This window comes from Oncorhynchus gorbuscha, linkage group LG05, assembly GCF_021184085.1.
Source record: "Oncorhynchus gorbuscha isolate QuinsamMale2020 ecotype Even-year linkage group LG05, OgorEven_v1.0, whole genome shotgun sequence".
NCBI lineage: Eukaryota > Metazoa > Chordata > Actinopteri > Salmoniformes > Salmonidae > Oncorhynchus > Oncorhynchus gorbuscha.
In genome coordinates this window covers 3,816,384-3,844,268 of record NC_060177.1, presented here as the reverse complement: position 1 = coordinate 3,844,268, position 27,885 = coordinate 3,816,384, and the positions used below count along the sequence as shown (strand labels likewise).

The window sequence follows — 27,885 nt, the reverse complement described above, 5'->3', positions numbered from 1 at the left end:
GGGGACGGATCGAACGTTAACCGTCTTAATTGGCGGGTGTCAATTAACAAATGAGCAAAAAACATTAGCATACCTAATTAGACTATCAATAATCGGTTCCTCTGTTAATATTAGGCTTCGCCCACTATTTTTTTCCCCCTCCCAAGTGTTTAGTATGTTTATGTTTTCCGCCGAACTAGCAGTTTGAATCGTCTCAGTTGAACTGCTGTGCCAGCTGTAGCTCTGTCTATTTCCATCTCATGAGTCACTCATTCTCAACTTCCAGCAGCAGTTCCAACTCCTCACACTACTCCGCTTCCTGATACCTGACGTCACACGGTCACAGCAAGGGGTTGTCCGCTGGTGTGTTCTGGACAGCAACAGTTTCCCTTTAACACAGAGAGAAAGAGCGTCAAGCGGGGAGGAACAAGTCGCCGCGTTTTTTTTCCTTCTTTATTTTAAAAATGGAAGTTTAGGACAAGGGGGAATATATCCGCAGGGACACAGCTCTACACCGCGACTGACAGCAGAGAAACGTTATAACCCCAGCCGGCTGAGGAAAAGACATGGCCATTATAACCTGCCGAGTGCAGTATTTGGAGGACTCCAACCCTTTCGTCTGTACCAACTTCCCGGAGCCACGGAGACCGCCGCCCTATGATCTGGACGAAAACATCGCCTTGATTGAGCAGATAGCCGGGGTTCACAAACTCCTGGAGGCACCGCTGAAGGTAAGTTTGAAATTGGACAGCCTCGTCGTCTTTTCTAAAATAACTTTGTGCGTTCGGAAAATATGCTGAAAGCAGCCGAACTACACAGGTGTGATTCCCCCATGGTGATTGACTGGCTGACGTCCACGGTCATGTCATCCACAAGACGGGGTATCCTTGTCAAAAGGAGCCGACCGGCACTTGATTGACAGTCCAGTTGCATATTTCAAAAAAGGACGCTTTTCTAAATGAATAACTTACCTCGGGAAAGTTATCTAGACGTAAACATGCAGGTGAATAGATGGTTGATCAAGGACGGTTTCATTCTCTAGTCTGTTGAGTAAAACATATTGAGCTAAAATGCTTTGTTAACCCCCTTCCACCCCTCTGTGTTAACCCCCTTCCACCCCTCTGTGTTAACCCCCTTCCACCCCTCTGTGTTAACCCCCTCCAACCCCTCTGTGTTAACCCTCTTCCACCCCCTCTGTGTTACCCCTCTGTGTTAACCCCTTCCACCCCCTCTGTGTTAACCCCCTTCCACCCCCTCTGTGTTAACCCCCTTCCACCCCTCTGTGTTAACCCCTTCCAACCCCTCTGTGTTAACCCCCTTCCAACCCCTCTGCGTTAACCCTCTTCCAACCCCTCTGCGTTAACCCTCTTCCAACCCCTCTGCGTTAACCCCCTTCCAACCCCTCTGTGTTAACCCCCCTTCCACCCCCTTCCAACCCCTCTGTGTTAACCCCCTCCAACCCCTCTGTGTTAACCCCCTCCAACCCCTCTGTGTTAACCCCTCCAACCCCTCTGTGTTAACCCCCTCCAACCCCTCTGTGTTAACCCCCTCCAACCCCTCTGTGTTAACCCCCTCCAACCCCTCTGCGTTAACCCTCTTCCAACCCCTCTGCGTTAACCCTCTTCCAACCCCTCTGCGTTAACCCCTTCCAACCCCTCTGTGTTAACCCCTTCCACCCCCTTCCAACCCCTCTGTGTTAACCCCTCCAACCCCTCTGTGTTAACCCCCTCCAACCCCTCTGTGTTAACCCCCTCCAACCCCTCTGTGTTAACCCCTCCAACCCCTCTGTGTTAACCCCCTTCCAACCCCTCTGCGTTAACCCTCTTCCAACCCCTCTGCGTTAACCCTCTTCCAACCCCTCTGCGTTAACCCCTTCCAACCCCTCTGTGTTAACCCCCTTCCACCCCTTCCAACCCCTCTGTGTTAACCCCCTCCAACCCCTCTGTGTTAACCCCTCCAACCCCTCTGTGTTAACCCCTCCAACCCCTCTGTGTTAACCCCCTCCAACCCCTCTGTGTTAACCCCCTCCAACCCCTCTGTGTTAACCCCCTTCCAACCCCTCTGTGTTAACCCCCTTCCAACCCCTCTGTGTTAACCCCCTTCCAACCCCTCTGTGTTAACCCCCTTCCAACCCCTCTGCGTTAACCCCCTTCCAACCCCTCTGCGTTAACCCCCTTCCAACCCCTCTGCGTTAACCCCCTTCCAACCCCTCTGCGTTAACCCCCTTCCAACCCCTCTGCGTTAACCCCTTCCAACCCCTCTGCGTTAACCCCTTCCAACCCCTCTGCGTTAACCCCTTCCAACCCCTCTGCGTTAACCCCTTCCAACCCCTCTGCGTTAACCCCCTTCCAACCCCTCTGCGTTAACCCCCTTCCAACCCCTCTGCGTTAACCCCCTTCCAACCCCTCTCGTTAACCCCTTCCAACCCCCTCTGCGTTAACCCCCTTCCAACCCCTCTGCGTTAACCCCCTTCCAACCCCTCTGCGTTAACCCTCTTCCAACCCCTCTGCGTTAACCCCCTTCCAACCCCTCTGCGTTAACCCCCTTCCAACCCCTCTGCGTTAACCCCTTCCAACCCCTCTGCGTTAACCCCTTCCAACCCCTCTGCGTTAACCCCCTTCCAACCCCTCTGCGTTAACCCCTTCCAACCCCTCTGCGTTAACCCCTTCCAACCCCTCTGCGTTAACCCCTTCCAACCCCTCTGCGTTAACCCCCTTCCAACCCCTCTGCGTTAACCCCCTTCCAACCCATCACAACCCTGTATTTCTCCATGATTAAAAACTAGAGACTACTTGTCTCCTTTAAAAACATTCCTTTACAAATCAGCCTAATCACTCCCTTGCCCCGGGTGAGTCCCGTCAGATCCCAAATGGCACCCTATTCCCTTCATCTACCCTAAGGGCTCTTGGTCAACAATAGTGCACTATGTAGGCAATAGGGTGCCATTTGGGATGTAAACAGATACTTCCCGGGCTGTTAGAGAGAGAGCATGGAAATGTCCATAATGTCTAAACCTGTCTTGTATCAGATTGATGAGGCTAACAGTTATTTCAACGTTGGAGGACTAAACAACCAGAAGTTTATTTTTTTCTATGTTCCTTATAGTTTTTGTTGTTGTGGGAATTGTGTTTTTATTATCTCAACATAATAACCTGGATGTTTTTTTCCCCTCTGTTCTTCGTTTTAGTTTGTTAGTATATTATGGGAAAATGTTTTCTGTTCCAGTCGGTGTTTTGATACCCTCTGACCCCCAGTCGGTGTTTTGATACCCTCTGACCCCCCCAGTCGGTGTTTTGATACCCTCTGACCCCCCCCAGTCGGTGTTTTGATACCCTCTGACCCCCCCAGTCGGTGTTTTGATACCCTCTGACCCCCCCCAGTCGGTGTTTTGATACCCTCTGACCCCCCCAGTCGGTGTTTTGATACCCTCTGACCCCCCCCCCAGTCGGTGTTTTGATACCCTCTGACCCCCCCAGTCGGTGTTTTGATACCCTCTGACCCCCAGCCGGTGTTTTGATACCCTCTGACCCCCCCAGCCGGTGTTTTGATACCCTCTGACCCCCCCAGCCGGTGTTTTGATACCCTCTGACCCCCCACAGCCGGTGTTTTGATACCCTCTGACTCCTCCCAGTCGGTGTTTTGATACCCTCTGACTCCTCCCAGTCGGTGTTTTGATACCCTCTGACTCCTCCCAGTCGGTGTTTTGATACCCTCTGACCCCCCCCCAGTCGGTGTTTTGATACCCTCTGACCCCCCCAGTCGGTGTTTTGATACCCTCTGACCCCCCCAGTCGGTGTTTTGATACCCTCTGACCCCCCCCAGTCGGTGTTTTGATACCCTCTGACCCCCCCCCCCCCAGTCGGTGTTTTGATACCCTCTGACCCCCCCCAGTCGGTGTTTTGATACCCTCTGACCCCTCCAGTCGGTGTTTTGATACCCTCTGACCCCCTCCAGTCGGTGTTTTGATACCCTCTGACCCCTCCAGTCGGTGTTTTGACATCCCCTGACCCCCACCCCCCCCTGTATGTACCAGCCCTATATGCACCAGTCTGGTACCAGCCCTATATGCACCAGTCTGGTACCAGACCTATATGCACCAGTCTGGTACCAGACCTATATGCACCAGTCTGGTACCAGACCTATATGCACCAGTCTGGTACCAGACCTATATGCACCAGTCTGGTACCAGACCTATATGCACCAGTCTGGTACCAGACCTATATGTACCAGCCTTTTATGCACCAATTTGGAAAGGAACACACCTGTGTATAGAAGGTCCCACAGTTGACAGTTCATGTCAGAGCAAAAACCAAGCCATGAGGTGGAAGGAATTGTCCGTAGAGCTCAGAGACAGGATGGTGGCGAGGCACAGATCTGGGGAAGGGTACCAAAACATTTCTGCAGCATTGAAGGTTCCCAAGAACACAGTGACCAAGACTCTTCCTAGAGCTGGCTGTTCGGCCAATCTGGACAATCTGGGGAGAAGGGCCTTGGTCAGGGAGACGACCAAGAACCGGATGGTCACTTTGACAGAGCTCCAGAATTCCTCTGTGGAGATAGGAGAACCTTCTAGAAGGATAACCATCTCTGCAGCACTCCAATCAGGCTTTTATGGTAGAGTGGCCAGACGGAAGCCACTCCTCAGTAAAATGCCCATGACAGCCCACTTTGAATTTGCTAAAAGGCACCTAAAGGACTCTCAGAACGTTCAGGACCTCAGACTGGGTCAAAGGTTCACCTTCCAACAGGACAACGACGCTAAGCGCAAAGCCAAGACAACGCAGGAGTGGCTTTGGGACAAATCTCTGAATGTGCTTGAGTGGCCCAGCCAGAGCCCGGACTCATTGTACCTAAACTATATGTGTTAACATGTGTACGCAGGGCCCAGCTGTCAGAGACCTTGGTCTCAGTCTGTGTTCCTTGTTGAAATAAAGGTATAATATTTGAATCCGATCTAACATCTCTGGGGAGACCTAAAAATAGCTGTGCAGCGACGCTCCCCATCCAACCTGACAGAGCTTGAGAGGATCTGCAGAGAGGAATGGGAGAAACTCCCCGTCCAACCTGACTGAGCTTGAGAGGATCTGCTGAGAGGAATGGGAGAAACTCTCCATCCAACCAGACAGAGCCTGAGAGGATCTGCAGAGAGGAATGGGAGAAACTCCCCGTCCAACCTGACTGAGCTTGAGAGGATCTGCTGAGAAGAATAGGAGAAACTCTCCAAATACAGGTGTACCAAGCTTGTAGAGTCGTAACCAAGAAGACTGGAGGCTGTAATCGTTGCCAAAGGTGCTTTGAAAAAGCACTGAGTAAAGGATCTGAATACTTAAATGTGATGTTTTGTATTTTTAGTAAATTAGCTAAACTTTCTAAATGTATTTTGGCTTTATGGGGTATTGTGATGTCATTAGGGGTTATTGTGATGTCATTAGGGGTTATTGTGATGTCATTAGGGGGGTATTGTGATGTCATTAGGGGGTATTGTGTATAGATTGAGAGGGGGTTGGTGGTTTTATTCATTTTTAGAATAAGGCTGTAACGTAACAATGTGGAAAATGTCAAGGGGTCTGAATACTTTCTGAATGCACTGTAGTGCACTAACTTTACAGACGTATTGCACTATATAGGGAGTAGGTTGCTATTTGGGACACAACAAGGCATGGGAAGCCAAAGGCACTGCTGGAATAGTGTGGATGGTATTATAATAGTGTAATATATTCTGGTGAGATCAGGTATTAGAATGCTGCTTCCTCCTAGTTCTAGTCTGGTCCCAGATCAGGTATTAGAATGCTGCTTCCTCCTAGTTCTGGTCCCAGATCAGGTATTAGAATGCTGCTTCCTCCTAGTTCTAGCCTGGTCCCATATCAGGTATTAGAATGCTGCTTCCTCCGAGTTCTAGTCTGGTCCCAGATCAGCTATTAGAATGCTGCTTCCTCATAGTTCTAGTCTGGTCCCAGATCAGCTATTAGAATGCTGCTTCCTCCTAGTTCTAGTCTGGTCCCAGATCAGCTATTAGAATGCTGCTTCCTCCTAGTTCTAGCCTGGTCCCAGATCAGGTATTAGAATGCTGCTTCCTCCTAGTTCTAGCCTGGTCCCATATCAGGTATTAGAATGCTGCTTCCTCAGAGTTCTAGTCTGGTCCCAGATCAGGTATTAGTATGCTGCTTCCTCATAGTTCTAGCCTGTTCCCAGATCAGGTATTAGCATGTTGCTTCCTCAGTGTTCTAGTCTGGTCCCAGATCAGGTATTAGAATGCTGCTTCCTTCTAGTTTTAGCCTGGTCCCAGATCAGGTATTAGAATCAGGTTGTACTCTTGCGAACTCCGTTACTGGCATTGAAGTAACAGTTGCTGAAGGTGTTGACAGAGCAGAAACAGACCCAGGCTAGCTTCCTCCCCTCCTCAAGCTGAAAGAGCAGAAACAGACCCAGGCTAGCTTCCTCCCTCCTCAAGCTGAAAGAGCAGAAACAGACCCAGGCTAGCTTCCTCCCTCCTCAAGCTGAAGGAGTTGAGAGAGCAGAAACGGACCCAGGCTAGCTTCCTCCCCCCTCAAGCTGAAGGAGTTGAGAGAGCAGAAACAGACCCAGGCTAGCTTCCTCCCTCCTCAAGCTGAAGGAGCAGAAACAGACCCAGGCTAGCTTCCTCCCCTCCTCAAGCTGAAGGAGTTGAGAGAGCAGAAACAGACCCAGGCTAGCTTCCTCCCTCCTCAAGCTGAAGGAGTTGAGAGAGCAGAAACGGACCCAGGCTAGCTTCCTCCCCCCTCAAGCTGAAGGAGTTGAGAGAGCAGAAACAGACCCAGGCTAGCTTCCTCCCTCCTCAAGCTGAAGGAGCAGAAAGACCCAGGCTAGCTTCCTCCCCCTCAAGCTGAAGGAGTTGAGAGAGCAGAAACAGACCCAGGCTAGCTTCCTCCCTCCTCAAGCTGAAGGAGTTGACAGAGCAGAAACAGACCCAGGCTAGCTTCCTCCCTCCTCAAGCTGAAGGAGTTGACAGAGCAGAAACAGAACTAGGCTAGCTTCCTCCCTCCTCAAGCTGAAGGAGCAGAAACAGGCCCAGGCTAGCTTCCTCCCCCCTCAAGCTGAAGGAGCAGAAACAGACCCAGGCTAGCTTCCTCCCTCCTCAAGCTGAAGGAGTTGAGAGAGCAGAAACGGACCCAGGCTAGCTTCCTCCCTCCTCAAGCTGAAAGAGCAGAAAGACCCAGGGTAGCTTCCTCCCCCTTCAAGCTGAAAGAGCAGAAACAGACCCAGGCTAGCTTCCTCCCTCGTCAAGCTGAAGGAGTTGAGAGAGCAGAAACAGACCCAGGCTAGCTTCCTCCCCTCCTCAAGCTGAAAGAGCAGAAACAGACCCAGGCTAGCTTCCTCCCTCCTCAAGCTGAAAGAGCAGAAACAGACCCAGGCTAGCTTCCTCCCTCCTCAAGCTGAAAGAGCAGAAACAGACCCAGGCTAGCTTCCTCCCTCCTCAAGCTGAAAGAGCAGAAACAGACCCAGGCTAGCTTCCTCCCTCCTCAAGCTGAAGGAGTTGAGAGAGCAGAAACGGACCCAGGCTAGCTTCCTCCCCCCTCAAGCTGAAGGAGCAGAAACAGACCCAGGCTAGCTTCCTCCCTCCTCAAGCTGAAGGAGCAGAAACAGACCCAGGCTAGCTTCCTCCCCTCCTCAAGCTGAAGGAGTTGAGAGAGCAGAAACAGACCCAGGCTAGCTTCCTCCCCCCTCAAGCTGAAGGAGTTGAGAGAGCAGAAACAGACCCAGGCTAGCTTCCTCCCTCCTCAAGCTGAAGGAGCAGAAACAGACCCAGGCTAGCTTCCTCCCCCCTCAAGCTGAAGGAGCAGAAACAGACCCAGGCTAGCTTCCTCCCTCCTCAAGCTGAAGGAGTTGAGAGAGCAGAAACGGACCCAGGCTAGCTTCCTCCCTCCTCAAGCTGAAAGAGCAGAAACGGACCCAGGGTAGCTTCCCCTTCAAGCTGAAAGAGCAGAAACAGACCCAGGCTAGCTTCCTCCCTCGTCAAGCTGAAGGAGTTGAGAGAGCAGAAACAGACCCAGGCTAGCTTCCTCCCCTCCTCAAGCTGAAAGAGCAGAAACAGACCCAGGCTAGCTTCCTCCCTCCTCAAGCTGAAAGAGCAGAAACAGACCCAGGCTAGCTTCCTCCCTCCTCAAGCTGAAAGAGCAGAAACAGACCCAGGCTAGCTTCCTCCCTCCTCAAGCTGAAAGAGCAGAAACAGACCCAGGCTAGCTTCCTCCCTCCTCAAGCTGAAGGAGTTGAGAGAGCAGAAACGGACCCAGGCTAGCTTCCTCCCCCCTCAAGCTGAAGGAGCAGAAACAGACCCAGGCTAGCTTCCTCCCTCCTCAAGCTGAAGGAGCAGAAACAGACCCAGGCTAGCTTCCTCCCTCCTCAAGCTGAAGGAGTTGAGAGAGCAGAAACGGACCCAGGCTAGCTTCCTCCCCCCTCAAGCTGAAGGAGTTGAGAGAGCAGAAACAGACCCAGGCTAGCTTCCTCCCTCCTCAAGCTGAAGGAGCAGAAACAGACCCAGGCTAGCTTCCTCCCTCCTCAAGCTGAAGGAGTTGAGAGAGCAGAAACAGACCCAGGCTAGCTTCCTCCCTCCTCAAGCTGAAGGAGCAGAAACAGACCCAGGCTAGCTTCCTCCCTCCTCAAGCTGAAGGAGTTGACAGAGCAGAAACAGACCCAGGCTAGCTTCCTCCCTCCTCAAGCTGAAGGAGTTGAGAGAGCAGAAACAGACCCAGGCTAGCTTCCTCCCTCCTCAAGCTGAGAGCAGAAACAGACCCAGGCTAGCTTCCTCCCTCCTCAAGCTGAATTAGCAGAAACAGACCCAGGCTAGCTTCCTCCCCCCTCAAGCTGAAGGAGCAGAAACAGGCCCAGGCTAGCTTCCTCCCTCCTCAAGCTGAAGGAGTTGACAGAGCAGAAACAGACCCAGGCTAGCTTCCTCCCTCCTCAAGCTGAAGGAGTTGAGAGAGCAGAAACAGACCCAGGCTAGCTTCCTCCCCCCTCAAGCTGAAGGAGCAGAAACAGACCCAGGCTAGCTTCCTCCCTCCTCAATTTGAAGGAGCAGTAACAGACCCAGGCTAGCTTCCTCCCCCCTCAAGCTGAAGGAGCAGAAACAGACCCAGGCTAGCTTCCTCCCCCCTCAAGCTGAAGGAGCAGAAACGGGCCCAGGCTAGCTTCCTCCCTCCTCAAGCTGAAGGAGTTGAGAGAGCAGAAACAGACCCAGGCTAGCTTCCTCCCTCCCTCCTCAAGCTGAAGGAGTTGACAGAGCAGAAACAGACCCAGGCTAGCTTCCTCCCTCCTCAAGCTGAAGGAGTTGACAGAGCAGAAACAGGCCCAGGCTAGCTTCCTCCCCCCTCAAGCTGAAGGAGCAGAAACAGACCCAGGCTAGCTTCCTCCCTCCTCAAGCTGAAGGAGTTGAGAGAGCAGAAACAGACCCAGGCTAGCTTCCTCCCTCCTCAAGCTGAGAGCAGAAACAGACCCAGGCTAGCTTCCTCCCTCCTCAAGCTGAATTAGCAGAAACAGACCCAGGCTAGCTTCCTCCCCCCTCAAGCTGAAGGAGCAGAAACAGGCCCAGGCTAGCTTCCTCCCTCCTCAAGCTGAAGGAGTTGACAGAGCAGAAACAGACCCAGGCTAGCTTCCTCCCTCCTCAAGCTGAAGGAGTTGAGAGAGCAGAAACAGACCCAGGCTAGCTTCCTCCCCCCTCAAGCTGAAGGAGCAGAAACAGACCCAGGCTAGCTTCCTCCCTCCTCAAGCTGAAGGAGCAGAAACAGACCCAGGCTAGCTTCCTCCCCCTCAAGCTGAAGGAGCAGAAACAGACCCAGGCTAGCTTCCTCCCCCCTCAAGCTGAAGGAGCAGAAACGGGCCCAGGCTAGCTTCCTCCCTCCTCAAGCTGAAGGAGTTGAGAGAGCAGAAACAGACCCAGGTTAGCTTCCTCCCCCCTCATACATGGTGCTTACTGGAGCTCAGTTCCTTCTGCAGTGTTTGGATACCTGGTTAATTGTGGTATGCTTGATTTGTATTTTTCTTCCTTTGGTTGGCATTGTTGTCATTCTGTCAAGACAATCTGGATTGGTTGGCATTTAAAGGTTGTGAGGCTGCATACTTTAATGTGATCATGTCTGTGGGAAGTATGTAACCTACTGTACATGTCTACAGTTTAGACACATCTACTCATTCAAGGGTTTTTCTTTGTTTTTACTATTTTCTACATTGTAGAATAATAGTGAAGACATCAACCTTAGAAATAACACATATGGAATCATGTAGTAACCAAAAAAGTGTTAAACAAATCTAAATATAAAATATCTTTGAGATTCTTCAAAGTAGCCACCCTTTGCCTTTGCTTGCTCTTGGCACTCTCAACCAGCTTCACCTGGAATGCTTTTTCAACAGTCTTGAAGGAGTTACCACATTATGCTGAGCACTTGTTGGCTGCTTTTCCTTCACTCTGTGGTCCGACTCATCCCAAACCATCTCGATTGGGTTTAGGTTGGGTGATTTGTGGAGGCCAGGTCATCTCCATCACTCTCCTTCTTGGTCAAATAGCCCTTACACAGCCTGGAGTTGTGTTGGGTCAGTGTTGGGTCATTGTCCTGTTGAAAAACAAATGATAGTCCCACTAAACCCAAAGCAAGTTCTTGGCCCAAGCAAGTCTCTTCTTCTTATTGATGTCCTTTAGTAGTGGGTTTCTCTGCAGTAATTCGACCATGAGGGCCTGATTCACGCAGTCTGTAGAAAGCAGGTAGCTAATGCCTGTATATTCCATAGAAAGTGAAGGGCCGTTGTATCCTGACTCAGAACAACAGCTCGGGGGGGGGCTCAGCAGCAATGCCTGTGTAATCAAGCTGATGACATCATCAATGCTAGACAGAGAGAGTATTTATTCTAATATTTTAACCTCTGAGTTAGATGAAAGATGGACTCTTTCTATGTTAGAACAATGATACCAATGTTAAGATATCAAAAAAGCCTCCCGAGTGGCGCAGTGGTCTAAGACACTGCGTTGCAGTGCTAGCTTTGCCACTAGAGATTCTGGGTTCGAGTCCAGGCTCTGTCGCAGCCGGCCGCGACCGGGAGACCCACCGGGCGGTGCAAGCGTCGTCCGGGTCAGGGGAGGGTTCGACCGGCAGGGATATTCTTGTCCCATCGCTCACTAGCGACTCCTGTGGCGGGCCGGGTGTAGTGCATGCTGACCAGGTTGTTTCCTCCGACACATCGGTGCGGCTGGCTTCTCGGATTAAAGTGGTCATTGTGTCAAGGAGCAGTGCGGCTTGGTTGGGTTTCGGAGGACGTACGGCTCTCGACCTTCGCCTCCCGAGTCCTTACGGGAGTTGCAGCGATGAGACAAGACTGTAACCACCAATTGGAGGTTAAAAAAAACAAGTCCTAAAATATGAAAATAAAGTCTCCTTTTTTTAATGTTGTTGTTTACTGTTTACTGTTGTTGACTGTTTATGCCTGTTTGTGTAAATATTTCACTACACCCACCCCCTGACAAGGCTGTCCCTGTCTTTGTTCCACCCCAGTTGGAAGAGTGTGCTCTGCAGATGGCCCCCAATGGGAACTATCTGGACCTGGACCTGTCTCTGGGGGAACAGAAAGATGATGTGGAACAGCTCTATGACGACGTGGGGTAAGGACACCTCTCCTCCTCTCCCTTCCTCCTTCTGGTTGACCTTTCCTTCACTGAGCTCCTCCTTCTGGTTGACCTTTCCTTCACTGAGCTCCTTCTCTCCTCTCTTTGACCTTTCCTTCACTGAGCTCCTCCTCTCCTTTCCTTCTCTCCTCTCTTTGACCTTTCCTTCACTGAGCCTCTCCTTTCCTTCTCTCCTCTCTTTGAACTTTCCTTCACTGAGCTCCTCCTCTCCTTTCCTTCTCTCCTCTCTTTGAACTTTCCTTCACTGAGCTCCTTCTCTCCTCTCTTTGACCTTTCCTTCACTGATCTCCTTCTCTCCTCTCTTTGACCTTTCCTTCACTGAGCTTCTCCTCTTCTTTCCTTCTCTCCTCTCTTTGACCTTTCCTTCACTGAGCTCCTTCCCCTGTCACTTCTTTCATTCAGGGTGAACTATGAGTTCTACAGCAACATGAAGACACAGTCAGGGTGAACTATGAGTTCTACAGCAACATGAAGACACAGTCAGGGTGAACTATGAGTTCTACAGCAACATGAAGACACAGTCAGGGTGAACTATGAGTTCTACAGCAACATGAAGACACAGTCAGGGTGAACTATGAGTTCTACAGCAACATGAAGACACAGTCAGGGTGAACTATGAGTTCTACAGCAACATGAAGACACAGTCAGGGTGAACTATGAGTTCTACAGCAACATGAAGACACAGTCAGGGTGAACTATGAGTTCTACAGCAACATGAAGACACAGTCAGGGTGAACTATGAGTTCTACAGCAACATGAAGACACAGTCAGGGTGAACTATGAGTTCTACAGCAACATGAAGACACAGTCAGGGTGAACTATGAGTTCTACAGCAACATGAAGACACAGTCAGGGTGAACTATGAGTTCTACAGCAACATGAAGACACAGTCAGGGTGAACTATGAGTTCTACAGCAACATGAAGACACAGTCAGGGTGAACTATGAGTTCTACAGCAACATGAAGACACAGTCAGGGTGAACTATGAGTTCTACAGCAACATGAAGACACAGTCAGGGTGAACTATGAGTTCTACAGCAACATGAAGACACAGTCAGGGTGAACTATGAGTTCTACAGCAACATGAAGACACAGTCAGGGTGAACTATGAGTTCTACAGCAACATGAAGACACAGTCAGGGTGAACTATGAGTTCTACAGCAACATGAAGACACAGTCAGGGTGAACTATGAGTTCTACAGCAACATGAAGACACAGTCAGGGTGAACTATGAGTTCTACAGCAACATGAAGACACAGTCAGGGTGAACTATGAGTTCTACAGCAACATGACAGGATCAGGGTTCCTCGTCATTGATGCTACAGTATCTCTGTCTGTCTTCTGTCCAAGCTGAGTTTCCAGCTGAGTTTAACAGGGCTTGTCCGTGTTGCAAGATGAAGTGAGTTATTTTACTGAGATAGGAAATGTCACTGACTGGAGAGATGCCACGTAGGAGTTAGGTAGAGAGAGGGACTTCACTGATGAAGGCATTGTTAGTTTTAGGTGTGAAATGCAGAATGATTGGACCAGTTCCTGTCCAAGTTGTGTTTCTACTGTGCTTCAGTAGTAATCCAGCATTCTATCCACCAGTCTCCATCGCTGTGTGGGGCGTTCTAGAGCTGTGTGGGGCGTTCTAGAGCTGTGTGGGGCGTTCTAGAGCTGTGTGGGGCGTTCTAGAGCTGTGTGGGGCGTTCTAGAGCTGTGTGGGGCGTTCTAGAGCTGTGTGGGGCGTTCTAGAGCTGTGTGGGGCGTTCTAGAGCTGTGTGGGGCGTTCTAGAGCTGTGTGGGGCGTTCTAGAGCTGTGTGGGGCGTTCTATCCACCAGTCTCCTTCTCTGTGTGGGATGTTCTAGAGCTGTGTGGGGCGTTCTAGAGCTGTGTGGGGCGTTCTATCCACCAGTCTCCTTCTCTGTGTGGGATGTTCTAGAGCTGTGTGGGATGTTCTAGAGCTGTGTGGGGCGTTCTAGAGCTGTTTAGGGCATTCTATCCACCAGTCTCCTTCTCTGTGTGGGATGTTCTAGAGCTGTGTAGGGCGTTCTAGAGCTGTTTAGGGCATTCTATCCACCAGTCTCCTTCTCTGTGTGGGATGTTCTAGAGCTGTGTGGGATGTTCTAGAGCTGTGTGGGGCGTTCTAGAGCTGTTTAGGGCATTCTATCCACCAGTCTCCTTCTCTGTGTGGGATGTTCTAGAGCTGTGTGGGATGTTCTAGAGCTGTGTAGGGCGTTCTAGAGCTGTTTAGGGCATTCTATCCACCAGTCTCCTTCTCTGTGTGGGATGTTCTAGAGCTGTGTGGGATGTTCTAGAGCTGTGTGGGGCGTTCTAGAGCTGTTTAGGGCATTCTATCCACCAGTCTCCTTCTCTGTGTGGGATGTTCTAGAGCTGTGTGGGATGTTCTAGAGCTGTGTGGGATGTTCTAGAGCTGTGTGGGATGTTCTAGAGCTGTGTGGGGCGTTCTAGAGCTGTTTAGGGCATTCTATCCACCAGTCTCCTTCTCTGTGTGGGATGTTCTAGAGCTGTGTGGGATGTAATAGAGCTGTGTGGGGCGTTCTAGAGCTGTGTGGGGCGTTCTAGAGCTGTGTGGGGCGTTCTAGAGCTGTGTAGGGCGTTCTAGAGCTGTTTAGGGCATTCTATCCACCAGTCTCCTTCTCTGTGTGGGATGTTCTAGAGCTGTGTGGGATGTTCTAGAGCTGTGTGGGGCGTTCTAGAGCTGTTTAGGGCATTCTATCCACCAGTCTCCTTCTCTGTGTGGGATGTTCTAGAGCTGTGTGGGATGTTCTAGAGCTGTGTGGGATGTTCTAGAGCTGTGTGGGGCGTTCTAGAGCTGTTTAGGGCATTCTATCCACCAGTCTCCTTCTCCGTGTGGGATGTTCTAGAGCTGTGTGGGATGTTCTAGAGCTGTGTGGGATGTTCTAGAGCTGTGTGGGATGTTCTAGAGCTGTGTGGGATGTTCTAGAGCTGTGTGGGGCATTCTAGAGCTGTGTGGGGCGTTCTAGAGCTGTGTGGGGCGTTCTAGAGCTGTGTGGGGCGCTCTAGAGCTGTGTGGGGCGTTCTATCCACCAGTCTCCTTCTCTGTGTGGGATGTTCTAGAGCTGTGTGGGATGTTCTAGAGCTGTGTGGGATGTTCTAGAGCTGTGTGGGATGTTCTAGAGCTGTGTGGGATGTTCTAGAGCTGTGTGGGGCGTTCTAGAGCTGTGTGGGGCGTTCTAGAGCTGTGTGGGGCGTTCTATCCACCAGTCTCCTTCTCTGTGTGGGATGTTCTAGAGCTGTGTGGGATGTTCTAGAGCTGTGTGGGATGTTCTAGAGCTGTGTGGGATGTTCTAGAGCTGTGTGGGGCGTTCTAGAGCTGTGTGGGGCGTTCTAGAGCTGTGTGGGGCGCTCTAGAGCTGTGTGGGGCGTTCTATCCACCAGTCTCCTTCTCTGTGTGGGATGTTCTAGAGCTGTGTGGGATGTTCTAGAGCTGTGTGGGATGTTCTAGAGCTGTGTGGGATGTTCTAGAGCTGTGTGGGGCGTTCTAGAGCTGTGTGGGGCGTTCTAGAGCTGTGTGGGGCGTTCTAGAGCTGTGTGGGGCATTCTAGAGCTGTGTGGGGCGTTCTATCCACCAGTCTCCTTCTCTGTGTGGGATGTTCTAGAGCTGTGTAGGGCGTTCTAGAGCTGTGTAGGGCGTTCTAGAGCTGTGTGGGGCGTTCTAGAGCTGTGTGGGGCGTTCTATCCACCAGTCTCCTTCTCTGTGTGGGGCGTTCTAGAGCTGTGTGGGGCGTTCTAGAGCTGTGTGGGGCGTTCTAGAGCTGTGTGGGGCGTTCTAGAGCTGTGTGGGGCGTTCTAGAGCTGTGTGGGGCGTTCTAGAGCTGTGTGGGGCGTTCTAGAGCTGTGTGGGGCATTCTAGAGCTGTGTGGGATGTTCACTGTGTTCTGTGCTTCAGTCTCTCTCTCTGTTGCTCATGTCCAGGCGGGTGTGTCAGTCATCATGTCCCTGTGAAGTGGCCCTCTAAATCTCTTGCCACTCTCCTCACCTCTCAATCAGCTAGAGGAAACGCAGAAGGAGAAGGAAGGGGCAGAAACACACACATACACGCAGACAGAAGTATGGCCACGTGAAAACACACACTCCACCAGCTAGTTGCTCGAGTGGAAAGGTGTCAAGTTCCAACAGACAACAGTATTATTGTTAATGACAACCTAGTCCTCTTTAAACTCACAGGATGAAAATAGTCTGGGGGGGGGTGAAAAATACCTTTTCTAGAACACAGGTAGATGTGATTACCACACAGAACCATTCTGGAGGACTAAAGACCTTTCTAGAACACAGGTAGATGTCATTACCACACAGAACCATTCTGGAGGACCAAAGACCTTTCTAGAACACAGGTAGATGTGATTACCACACAGAACCATTCTGGAGGACCAAAGACCTTTCTAGAACACATGTAAATGTGATTACTACACAGAATCCGTCTGGAGGACTAAAGACCTTTCTACATTTACATTTACATTTAAGTCATTTAGCAGACGCTCTTATCCAGAGCGACTAGAACACAGGTAGATGTGATTACCACACAGAACCCGTCTGGAGGACTAAAGACAATAAACCGAAGGACTCCTTCGATAGGCCAGGCTTTATCTCCCTTATAATGCTTTGTTACAGGTCAGATGCTATTACACGACTCCTTGTAGAAATAGATTTTAGGACGGCTGGGGATCTACGAGTCTGTCGGTGGGATGAGACTGGGGGACCTACGAGTCTGTCGGTGGGATGAGACTGGGGGACCTACGAGTCTGTCGGTGGGATGAGACTGGGGTCATACCAGTCTGTCGGTGGGATGAGACTGGGGTCATACCAGTCTGTCGTGGGTTGGTACTGGGGGACCTACGAGTCTGTCGGTGGGTTGGTACTGGGGGACCTACGAGTCTGTCGGTGGGTTGGTACTGGGGGACCTACGAGTCCGTCGGTGGGTTGGTACTCATACAAAACGTTTCCTCCTCCGTATTCGTATAGACATCAAGTACGTTTCTCCCCAGAACAGACTGTGATTGTCTTACTGCAACTAGCGCTGTTTATCATCTATGGGCCCCATTCATTAACTTGTGCCTGAATCTGATTTGAATCTGATTTGACCTCACAAAGCATTCTGTCTTTCCTCTCTAGATCACATGACGCTGTCTGCATCCCACATAGCACCCTCTTCTCTATACAGTACACTACCTTTTGCTAGAGCCCTATGGGAATAAGGTGCTATTTGGGATGTTGACAAAGAGGTGTTTTGTCCCGCTGTTCCCTGTGACAGTGACATTCTCTTCCCCCCTCCGCAAAAGGCGGGGCCTGGATCATTCACATCTACATCACCGCAGTCTGGAAGCAGCAGCTACATCTCCTCAGTCTGGAAGCAGCAGCTACATCTCCTCAGTCTAGAAGCAGCAGCTACAGCACCTCAGTCTGGAAGCAGCAGCTACATCACCTCAGTCTAGAAGCAGCAGCTACATCTCCTCAGTCTAGAAGCAGCAGCTACATCACCTCAGTCTGGAAGCAGCAGCTACATCTCCTCAGTCTGGAAGCAGCAGCTACATCTCCTCAGTCTAGAAGCAGCAGCTACATCTCCTCAGTCTAGAAGCAGCAGCTACATCACCTCAGTCTAGAAGCAGCAGCTACATCACCTCAGTCTAGAAGCAGCAGCTACATCACCTCAGTCTAGAAGCAGCAGCTACATCACCTCAGTCTAGAAGCAGCAGCTACATCACCTCAGTCTAGAAGCAGCAGCTACATCACCTCAGTCTAGAAGCAGCAGCTACATCAGCTACTCAGTCTAGAAGCAGCAGCTACATCACCTCAGTCTAGAAGCAGCAGCTACATCACCTCAGTCTAGAAGCAGCAGCTACATCACCTCAGTCTAGAAGCAGCAGCTACATCACCTCAGTCTAGAAGCAGCAGCTACATCACCTCAGTCTAGAAGCAGCAGCTACATCACCTCAGTCTAGAAGCAGCAGCTACATCACCTCAGTCTAGAAGCAGCAGCTACATCACCTCAGTCTAGAAGCAGCAGCTACATCACCTCAGTCTAGAAGCAGCAGCTACATCACCTCAGTCTAGAAGCAGCAGCTACATCACCTCAGTCTAGAAGCAGCAGCTACATCACCTCAGTCTAGAAGCAGCAGCTACATCACCTCAGTCTAGAAGCAGCAGCTACATCACCTCAGTCTAGAAGCAGCAGCTACATCACCTCAGTCTAGAAGCAGCAGCTACATCACCTCAGTCTAGAAGCAGCAGCTACATCACCTCAGTCTAGAAGCAGCAGCTACATCACCTCAGTCTAGAAGCAGCAGCTACATCACCTCAGTCTAGAAGCAGCAGCTACATCACCTCAGTCTAGAAGCAGCAGCAGCTACATCACCTCAGTCTAGAAGCAGCAGCAGCTACATCACCTCAGTCTAGAAGCAGCAGCTACATCACCTCAGTCTAGAAGCAGCAGCAGCTACATCACCTCAGTCTAGAAGCAGCAGCAGCTACATCACCTCAGTCTAGAAGCAGCAGCTACATCACCTCAGTCTAGAAGCAGCAGCAGCAGCTACATCTCCTCAGTCTAGAAGCAGCAGCAGCAGCTACATCTCCTCATTCTAGAAGCAGCAGCAGCTACATCACCACAGTCTAGAAGCAGCAGCAGCTACATCACCTCATTCTAGAAGCAGCAGCAGCAGCTACATCCCCTCAGTCTAGAACCAGCAGCTACATCCCCTCAGTCTAGAACCAGCAGCTACATCTCCTCATTCTAGAAGCAGCAGCAGCTACATCTCCTCATTCTAGAAGCAGCAGCAGCTACATCACCTCAGTCTAGAAGCAGCAGCAGCTACATCACCTCATTCTAGAAGCAGCAGCAGCTACATCACCTCATTCTAGAAGCAGCAGCAGCTACATCACCTCAGTCTAGAAGCAGCAGCAGCTACATCACCTCAGTCTAGAAGAAGCAGCAGCTACATCACCTCAGTCTAGAAGCAGCAGCAGCTACATCACCTCAGTCTAGAAGCAGCAGCAGCTACATCACCTCAGTCTAGAAGCAGCAGCTACATCACCTCAGCCTAGAAGCAGCAGCTACATCACCTCAGCCTAGAAGCAGCAGCTACATCACCTCAGCCTAGAAGCAGCAGCTACATCACCTCAGTCTAGAAGCAGCAGCTACATCACCTCAGTCTAGAAGCAGCAGCTACATCACCTCAGTCTAGAAGCAGCAGCTACATCACTCTCAGTCACCTAGAAGCAGCAGCTACATCACCTCAGTCTAGAAGCAGCAGCTACATCACCTCAGTCTAGAAGCAGCAGCTACATCACCTCAGTCTAGAAGCAGCAGCTACATCACCTCAGTCTAGAAGCAGCAGCTACATCACCTCAGTCTAGAAGCAGCAGCTACATCACCTCAGTCTAGAAGCAGCAGCTACATCACCTCAGTCTAGAAGCAGCAGCTACATCACCTCAGTCTAGAAGCAGCAGCTACATCACCTCAGTCTAGAAGCAGCAGCTACATCACCTCAGTCTAGAAGCAGCAGCTACATCACCTCAGTCTAGAAGCAGCAGCTACATCACCTCAGTCTAGAAGCAGCAGCTACATCACCTCAGTCTAGAAGCAGCAGCTACATCACCTCAGTCTAGAAGCAGCAGCTACATCACCTCAGTCTAGAAGCAGCAGCAGCTACATCACCTCAGTCTAGAAGCAGCAGCAGCAGCTACATCTCCTCATTCTAGAAGCAGCAGCAGCAGCTACATCTCCTCATTCTAGAAGCAGCAGCAGCAGCTACATCTCCTCATTCTAGAAGCAGCAGCAGCTACATCACCACAGTCTAGAAGCAGCAGCAGCTACATCACCTCATTCTAGAAGCAGCAGCAGCAGCTACATCACCTCATTCTAGAAGCAGCAGCAGCAGCTACATCCCCTCAGTCTAGAACCAGCAGCTACATCTCCTCATTCTAGAAGCAGCAGCAGCTACATCTCCTCATTCTAGAAGCAGCAGCAGCAGCTACATCACCTCAGTCTAGAAGCAGCAGCAGCTACATCACCTCAGTCTAGAAGCAGCAGCAGCTACATCCCCTCATTCTAGAAGCAGCAGCTACATCCCCTCATTCTAGAAGCAGCAGCTACATCCCCTCATTCTAGAAGCAGCAGCTACATCACCTCATTCTAGAAGCAGCAGCAGCTACATCACCTCATTCTAGAAGCAGCAGCAGCTACATCACCTCAGTCTAGAAGAAGCAGCAGCTACATCACCTCAGTCTAGAAGCAGCAGCAGCTACATCACCTCAGTCTAGAAGCAGCAGCAGCTACATCACCTCAGTCTAGAAGAAGCAGCAGCTACATCACCTCAGTCTAGAAGAAGCAGCAGCTACATCACCTCAGTCTAGAAGCAGCAGCAGCTACATCACCTCAGTCTAGAAGCAGCAGCAGCTACATCACCTCAGTCTAGAAGCAGCAGCAGCTACATCACCTCAGTCTAGAAGCAGCAGCAGCTACATCACCTCAGTCTAGAAGCAGCAGCAGCTACATCACCTCAGTCTAGAAGCAGCAGCAGCTACATCACCTCAGTCTAGAAGCAGCAGCAGCTACATCACCTCAGTCTAGAAGCAGCAGCAGCTACATCACCTCAGTCTAGAAGCAGCAGCAGCTACATCACCTCAGTCTAGAAGCAGCAGCAGCTACATCACCTCAGTCTAGAAGCAGCAGCAGCAGCTACATCACCTCAGTCTAGAAGCAGCAGCAGCAGCTACATCACCACAGTCTAGAAGCAGCAGCAGCAGCTACATCACCACAGTCTAGAAGCAGCAGCAGCAGCTACATCACCTCAGTCTAGAAGCAGCAGCAGCTACATCACCTCAGTCTAGAAGCAGCAGCAGCTACATCACCTCAGTCTAGAAGCAGCAGCAGCTACATCACCTCAGTCTAGAAGCAGCAGCAGCTACATCACCTCAGTCTAGAAGCAGCAGCAGCTACATCACCTCAGTCTAGAAGCAGCAGCAGCTACATCACCTCAGTCTAGAAGAAGCAGCAGCTACATCACCTCAGTCTAGAAGCAGCAGCAGCTACATCACCTCAGTCTAGAAGCAGCAGCAGCTACATCACCTCAGTCTAGAAGCAGCAGCAGCTACATCACCTCAGTCTAGAAGCAGCAGCAGCTACATCACCTCAGTCTAGAAGCAGCAGCAGCTACATCACCTCAGTCTAGAAGCAGCAGCAGCTACATCACCTCAGTCTAGAAGCAGCAGCAGCTACATCACCTCAGTCTAGAAGCAGCAGCAGCTACATCACCTCAGTCTAGAAGCAGCAGCAGGCTGACAACATGAATGGGAGAGACCTACAGGCCTCCTAAAATGACCGAACCGACTCAGAGGAAAACGTCACGATCAGACATCTGTAGTGTGTTTGATTTGGAAGCAGGTTTCCCCTGTTCGGGTAACCAGTAGTTCTATGTTGTTGTCAGCCTCCCAAATGCCAGCCCTTTCTCCCTTTTTATAATCCACTACTTTAGACCCGGGGGCCTTTAGGCCTCTGGCCACAAGTAGTACACTGTTTAGGGCATAGGATGCCATTTGTAACACACTCCTGGGTAACTGGTCTTATGAACATGGAGATCACCGGAGAGCTGGGACAAGGGCACGTTGAAATACTGGGGAGGGAGGGGAGGGTGGGGCACGATGTGTGGAACAGTGTGTGGTCACACAGCTGAAATACTGAGGAGGAGGAGGAGGAGGAGGAGGAGGAGGAGGAGGAGGAGGGGTAGAGGGAGAGAGAGTCATTTGAATGAGCTTGAAAACGGCAGGGTGCTAATTGTCATGTGAGTGGGTCAGCTTGTATATTTGATAAGATTTGAAGAGTACTTACACACCCTGATACACACACACACACACACACACACCCTGACACAGCATAGTCTCCATACCTCTCTGCTCTTCTCCTCTGCTCTCCTCCAGAATCTTCCATAGTATATAATCCCTGCTGGACCAGCCGTCACAGCCAGGCCATTGTTGTGTTTATTGGGATGGCAGTAGGGTAGCAGGAGATATCTACAGTCTAGCTCCGTCTGTGTCAGCACTCTGGGTAGCAGGAGATATCTACAGTCTAGCCCAGCACTCTGGGTAGCAGGAGATATCTACAGTCTAGCCCAGCACTCTGGGTAGCAGGAGATATCTACAGTCTAGCCCAGCACTCTGGGTAGCAGGAGATATCTACAGTCTAGCCCAGCACTCTGGGTAGCAGGAGATATCTACAGTCTAGCCCAGCACTCTGGGTAGCAGGAGATATCTACAGTCTAGCTCCGTCTGTGTCAGCACTCTGGGTAGCAGGAGATATCTACAGTCTAGCCCAGCACTCTGGGTAGCAGGAGATATCTACAGTCTCCGTGAACCTCTCCAGCACTCAGACAGAGGAGAATCTCAACTCCGTGAACCTCTCCAGCCACGTTACTATGTGGAATGGTTTGCTCTTAGAACGGAAAATGAACTGACATGATACATAATGCAGTCTGTGCTCTGTTCCCCTGGCAGTAGGATGTATTGAGCCACATCCTCTGTGCTCTGTTACCCTGGCAGTAGGATGTATTGAGCCACGTCCTCTGTGCTCTGTTACCCTGGCAGTAGGCCGTATTGAGCCATGTCCTCTGGGCTCTGTTCCCCTGGCAGTAGGATTTATTGAGCCACGTGCTCTGTTCCCCTGGCAGTAGGATGTATTGAGCCACGTCCTCTGTTTCAGACTCCGTTCCCCTGGCAGTAGGCCGTATTGAGCCACGTCCTCTGTGCTCTGTTCCCCTGGCAGTAGGATGTATTGAGCCACGTCCTCTGTTTCAGACTCCGTTCCCCTGGCAGTAGGATGTATTGAGCCACGTCCTCTGTGCTCTGTTCCCCTGGCAGTAGGATGTATTGAGCCTCTGGGCTCTGTTCCCCTGGCAGTAGGATGTATTGAGCCACGTCCTCTGTGCTCTGTTTCCCTGGCAGTAGGATGTATTGAGCCACGTCCTCTGTGCTCTGTTCCCCTGGCAGTAGGATGTATTGAGCCACGTCCTCTGCTCTGTTCCCTTGGCAGTAGGATGTATTGAGCCACGTCCTCTGTGCTCTGTTCCCCTGGCAGTAGGCCGTATTGAGCCACGTCCTCTGTGCTCCGTTCCCCTGGCAGTAGGCCGTATTGAGCCACGCCCTCTGTTTCAGGCACCGTTCCCCTGGCAGTAGGCCGTATTGAGCCACGTCCTCTGTGCTCTGTTCCCCTGGCAGTAGGCCGTATTGAGCCACGTCCTCTGTGCTCTGTTCCCCTGGCAGTAGGATGTATTGAGCCACGTCCTCTGTTTCAGGCTCTGTTACCCTGGCAGTAGGCCGTATTGAGCCACGCCCTCTGTTTCAGGCTCCGGTCCCCTGGCAGTAGGCCGTATTGAGCCACGTCCTCTGGGCTCCGTTCCCCTGGCAGTAGGCCGTATTGAGCCACGTCCTCTGGGCTCCGTTCCCCTGGCAGTAGGCCGTATTGAGCCACGTCCTCTGGGCTCCGTTCCCCTGGCAGTAGGCCGTATTGAGCCACGTCCTCTGGGCTCCGTTCCCCTGGCAGTAGGCCGTATTGAGCCACGTCCTCTGTGCTCTGTTCCCCTGGCAGTAGGATGTATTGAGCCACGTCCTCTGTGCTCTGTTCCCCTGGCAGTAGGATGTATTGAGCCTCTGTGCTCCGTTCCCCTGTCAGTAGGCCGTATTGAGCCACGTCCTCTGGGCTCCGTTCCCATGGCAGTAGACCGTATTGAGCCACGTCCTCTCCATAGATATTTCTCCCTATGACCTGATGTTATTGACTAACTGATACTGTCACCTCTAAGGTCCGACTAGCCTTCTCTCCTCTCTCTCTCTCCTCTATTAATTAAAGTATTCTCTCTCCTCCCTCTCTCCTCTATTAAATAAAGTATTCTCTCTCCTCCTCTATTAATTAAAGTATTCTCCTCCTCTCTCTCTCTCCTCTATTAATTAAAGTATTCTCTCTCCTCCCTCTCTCTCTCCTCTATTAATTAAAGTATTCTCTCTCCTCTCTCTCTCTCTATTAATTAGTGTATCTCTCTCCTCCTCTCTCTATCCTCTATTAATTAAAGTATTCTCTCTCCTCCTCTCTCTCTCCTCTATTAATTAAAGTATTTCTCTCCTCCTCTCTCTCTCCTCTATTAATTAAAGTATTCTCTCTCCTCTCTCTCCTCCTCTATTAATTAGTGTATTCTCTCTCCTCCTCTCTCTCTCTCTCTCCTCTATTAATTAAAGTATTCTCTCTCCTCTCTCTCTCTCCTCTATTAATTAGTGTATTCTCTCTCCTCCTACCTCTCTCTCTCCTCTATTAATTAAAGTATTCTCTCTCTCCTCTCTCTCTATCCTCTATTAATTAAAGTATTCTCTCTCCTCCTCTCTCTCTATCCTCTATTAATTAAAGTATTCTCTCTCCTCTCTCTCTCTCCTCTATTAATTAAAGTATTCTCTCCTCTCTCTCTCCTCTATTAATTAGTGTATTCTCTCTCCTCTCTCTCTATCCTCTATTAATTAAAGTATTCTCTCTCCTCTCTCTCTCTCCTCTATTAATTAAAGTATTCTCTCTCCTCTCTCTCTCCTCTATTAATTAAAGTATTCTCTCTCCTCTCTCTCTATCCTCTATTAATTAAAGTATTCTCTCTCCTCTCCTCTCTCTCCTCTATTAATTAGTGTATTCTCTCTCTATTAATTAAAGTATTCTCTCTCCTCTCTCTCTCTCCTCTATTAATTAGTGTATTCTCTCTCTATTAATTAAAGTATTCTCTCTCCTCTCTCTCTCTCCTCTATTAATTAAAGTATTCTCTCTCCTCCTCTCTCTCTCTCCTCTATTAATTAAAGTATTCTCTCTCCTCCTCTCTCTCTATCCTCTATTAATTAAAGTATTCTCTCTCCTCTCTCTCCTCTATTAATTAAAGTATTCTCTCTCCTCCTCTCTCTCTCCTCTATTAATTAAAGTATTCTCTCTCCTCTCTCTCTCTCCTCTATTAATTAGTGTATCTCTCTCCTCCTCCTCTCTCTCTCTCCTCTATTAATTAAAGTATTCTCTCTCCTCTCTCTCTCTCTCCTCTATTAATTAGTGTATTCTCTCTCCTCCTCCTCTCTCTCTCTCCTCTATTAATTAAAGTATTCTCTCTCCTCCTCTCTCTCTATCCTCTATTAATTAAAGTATTCTCTCTCCTCCTCTCTCTCTATCCTCTATTAATTAAAGTATTCTCTCTCCTCTCTCTCTCTCCTCTATTAATTAAAGTATTCTCTCTCCTCTCTCTCTCCTCTATTAATTAGTGTATTCTCTCTCCTCCTCTATTAATTAAAGTATTCTCTCTCCTCCTCTATTAATTAAAGTATTCTCTCTCTCTCTCCTCTATTAATTAGTGTATTCTCTCTCCTCCTCTATTAATTAAAGTATTCTCTCTCCTCCTCTCTCTCTATCCTCTATTAATTAAAGTATTCTCTCTCCTCTCTCTCTCTCCTCTATTAATTAAAGTATTCTCTCTCCTCTCTCTCTCTCCTCTATTAATTAAAGTATTCTCTCTCCTCTCTCTCTCCTCTATTAATTAAAGTATTCTCTCTCCTCCTCTCTCTCTATCCTCTATTAATTAAAGTATTCTCTCTCCTCCTCTCTCTCTCTCCTCTATTAATTAGTGTATTCTCTCTCTATTAATTAAAGTATTCTCTCTCCTCTCTCTCTCTCCTCTATTAATTAGTGTATTCTCTCTCTATTAATTAAAGTATTCTCTCTCCTCTCTCTCTCTCCTCTATTAATTAAAGTATTCTCTCTCCTCCTCTCTCTCTCTCCTCTATTAATTAAAGTATTCTCTCTCCTCCTCTCTCTCTATCCTCTATTAATTAAAGTATTCTCTCTCCTCTCTCTCCTCTATTAATTAAAGTATTCTCTCTCCTCCTCTCTCTCTCCTCTATTAATTAAAGTATTCTCTCTCCTCTCTCTCTATCCTCTATTAATTAAAGTATTCTCTCTCCTCTCTCTCTATCCTCTATTAATTAAAGTATTCTCTCTCCTCTCTCTCTCTCCTCTATTAATTAAAGTATTCTCTCTCCTCCTCTCTCTCTCCTCTATTAATTAAAGTATTCTCTCTCCTCTCTCTCTCTCCTCTATTAATTAAAGTATTCTCTCTCCTCTCTCTCTCTCCTCTATTAATTAAAGTATTCTCTCTCCTCTCTCTCTCTCCTCTATTAATTAAAGTATTCTCTCTCCTCCTCTCTCTCTATCCTCTATTAATTAAAGTATTCTCTCCTCCTCCTCTCTCTCTCTCCTCTATTAATTAAAGTATTCTCTCTCCTCTCTCTATCCTCTATTAATTAGTGTATTCTCTCTCCTCTATTAATTAAAGTATTCTCTCTCCCTCTCTCTCTCTCTCTATTAATTAAAGTATTCTCTCTCCCTCTCTCTCTCTCTCTATTAATTAAAGTATTCTCTCTCCTCTCTCTCTCTCCTCTATTAATTAGTGTATTCTCTCTCCTCTATTAATTAAAGTATTCTCTCTCCTCTATTAATTAAAGTATTCTCTCTCCTCCTCTCTCTCTCCTCTATTAATTAAAGTATTCTCTCTCCTCTCTCTCTCTCCTCTATTAATTAGTGTATTCTCTCTCCTCCTCCTCTCTCTCTCTCCTCTATTAATTAAAGTATTCTCTCTCCTCTCTCTCTCTCTCCTCTATTAATTAGTGTATTCTCTCTCCTCCTCCTCTCTCTCTCTCCTCTATTAATTAAAGTTCTCTCTCCTCCTCTCTCTATCCTCTATTAATTAGTGTATTCTCTCTCCTCTCTCTCTCTCTCCTCTATTAATTAGTGTATTCTCTCTCCTCCTCCTCTCTCTCTCTCCTCTATTAATTAAAGTTCTCTCTCCTCCTCTCTCTCTCTCCTCTATTAATTAAAGTATTCTCTCTCCTCTCTCTCTTCTCTCTATTAATTAGTGTATTCTCTCTCCTCCTCTCTCTCTCTCCTCTATTAATTAGTGTATTCTCTATCCTCTATTAATTAAAGTTCTCTCTCCTCCTCTCTCTATCCTCTATTAATTAGTGTATTCTCTCTCCTCTCTCTCCTCTATTAATTAGTGTATTCTCTCTCCTCCTCCTCTCTCTCTCTCTCCTCTATTAATTAAAGTATTATCTCTCCTTTATTCACTAAAGTATTCTCTCTCTCTCTCTCTCCACAGTAGAGGGAAGAAGCCCATCCTGATCCTGAGAACTCAGCTATCTGTCAGAGTCCACTCCATTCTAGGTAAGATCCCGCTCCTCGTTTTCCATCCCTCCGTCCCACTTGAAACAAAGTCCATATCATGAAGGCTTTCTAGAACGTTCATGAGGCCGTCCTAAATGCTTCAAAAGCACTACTTCATAGATGCTTAACAGCAAGGTGTTTGTTATGAGTGGTTTCTCAACCATCTATATACACCTTATTAAGGGTTTATGAGGGAAGAGTAGCAGTGTGTATTTGACTCTGGGGGGGTAGCAGTGTGTATTTGACTCTGGGGGGGGTAGCAGTGTGTATTTGACTCTGGGGGGGGTAGCAGTGTGTATTTGACTCTGGGGGGGGGTAGCAGTGTGTATTTGACTCTGGGGGGGGTTGCAGTGTGTATTTGACTCTGGGGGGGGGGGTTGCAGTGTGTATTTGACTCTGGGGGGGGTAGCAGTGTGTATTTGACTCTGGGGGGGTAGCAGTGTGTATTTGACTCTGGGGGGTAGCAGTGTGTATTTGACTCTGGGGGGGGGGGTAGCAGTGTGTATTTCCCATCTCGCCTATAATGGACCCAGCCACCGTGGCCTCCTTCCAGTGGCTCCTTCCAGGATCTCCAGTTGGGATCCTTCCGGAAGCTTCCATTGACCTCTATGAGGTGTAACTCTCCATTCGGGATCCTTCCAGTAGCTTCCATTGATCTCTGAGATGTAACTCTCCATTTGGGATCCTTCCAGTAGCTTCCATTGGTCTCTCTGAGATGTACCTCTCTAGTTGGGATCCTTCCAGAAGCTTCCATTGGTCTCTATGAGATGTAACTCTCTAGTTGGGATCCTTCCAGAAGCTTCCATTGGTCTCTATGAGATGTAACTCTCCATTTGGGATCCTTCCAGATGCTTCCATTGGTCTCTATGAGATGTAACTCTCCATTTGGGATCCTTCCAGAAGCTTCCATTGGTCTCTATGAGATGTACCTCTCCATTTGTCACCGCGGCGCTGACATCATCACACTCCTCTTAACTCCTCTTTTCCACTCCAGGCGTAAAACTGTTTTATTTT

The 27,885-nt window shown here is 49.3% G+C and overlaps 1 protein-coding gene across 1 annotated transcript in view; it reads left to right on the top strand.

Annotated features, from left to right (window-relative positions):
- Nucleotides 1-386: 386 nt before the first annotated feature.
- Nucleotides 387-27,885, top strand: part of LOC124035373 (FH1/FH2 domain-containing protein 1-like) — a gene marked incomplete at its 3' end in the record, with an annotated part of 102,876 nt that continues 75,377 nt past the window's right edge. The window contains exons 1-3 of the mRNA XM_046348832.1: nucleotides 387-710; nucleotides 11,496-11,602; nucleotides 26,807-26,871. Coding sequence (XP_046204788.1) covers nucleotides 546-710; nucleotides 11,496-11,602; nucleotides 26,807-26,871 — 337 coding nt within the window. The remainder of the gene's footprint in view (nucleotides 711-11,495; nucleotides 11,603-26,806; nucleotides 26,872-27,885) is intronic.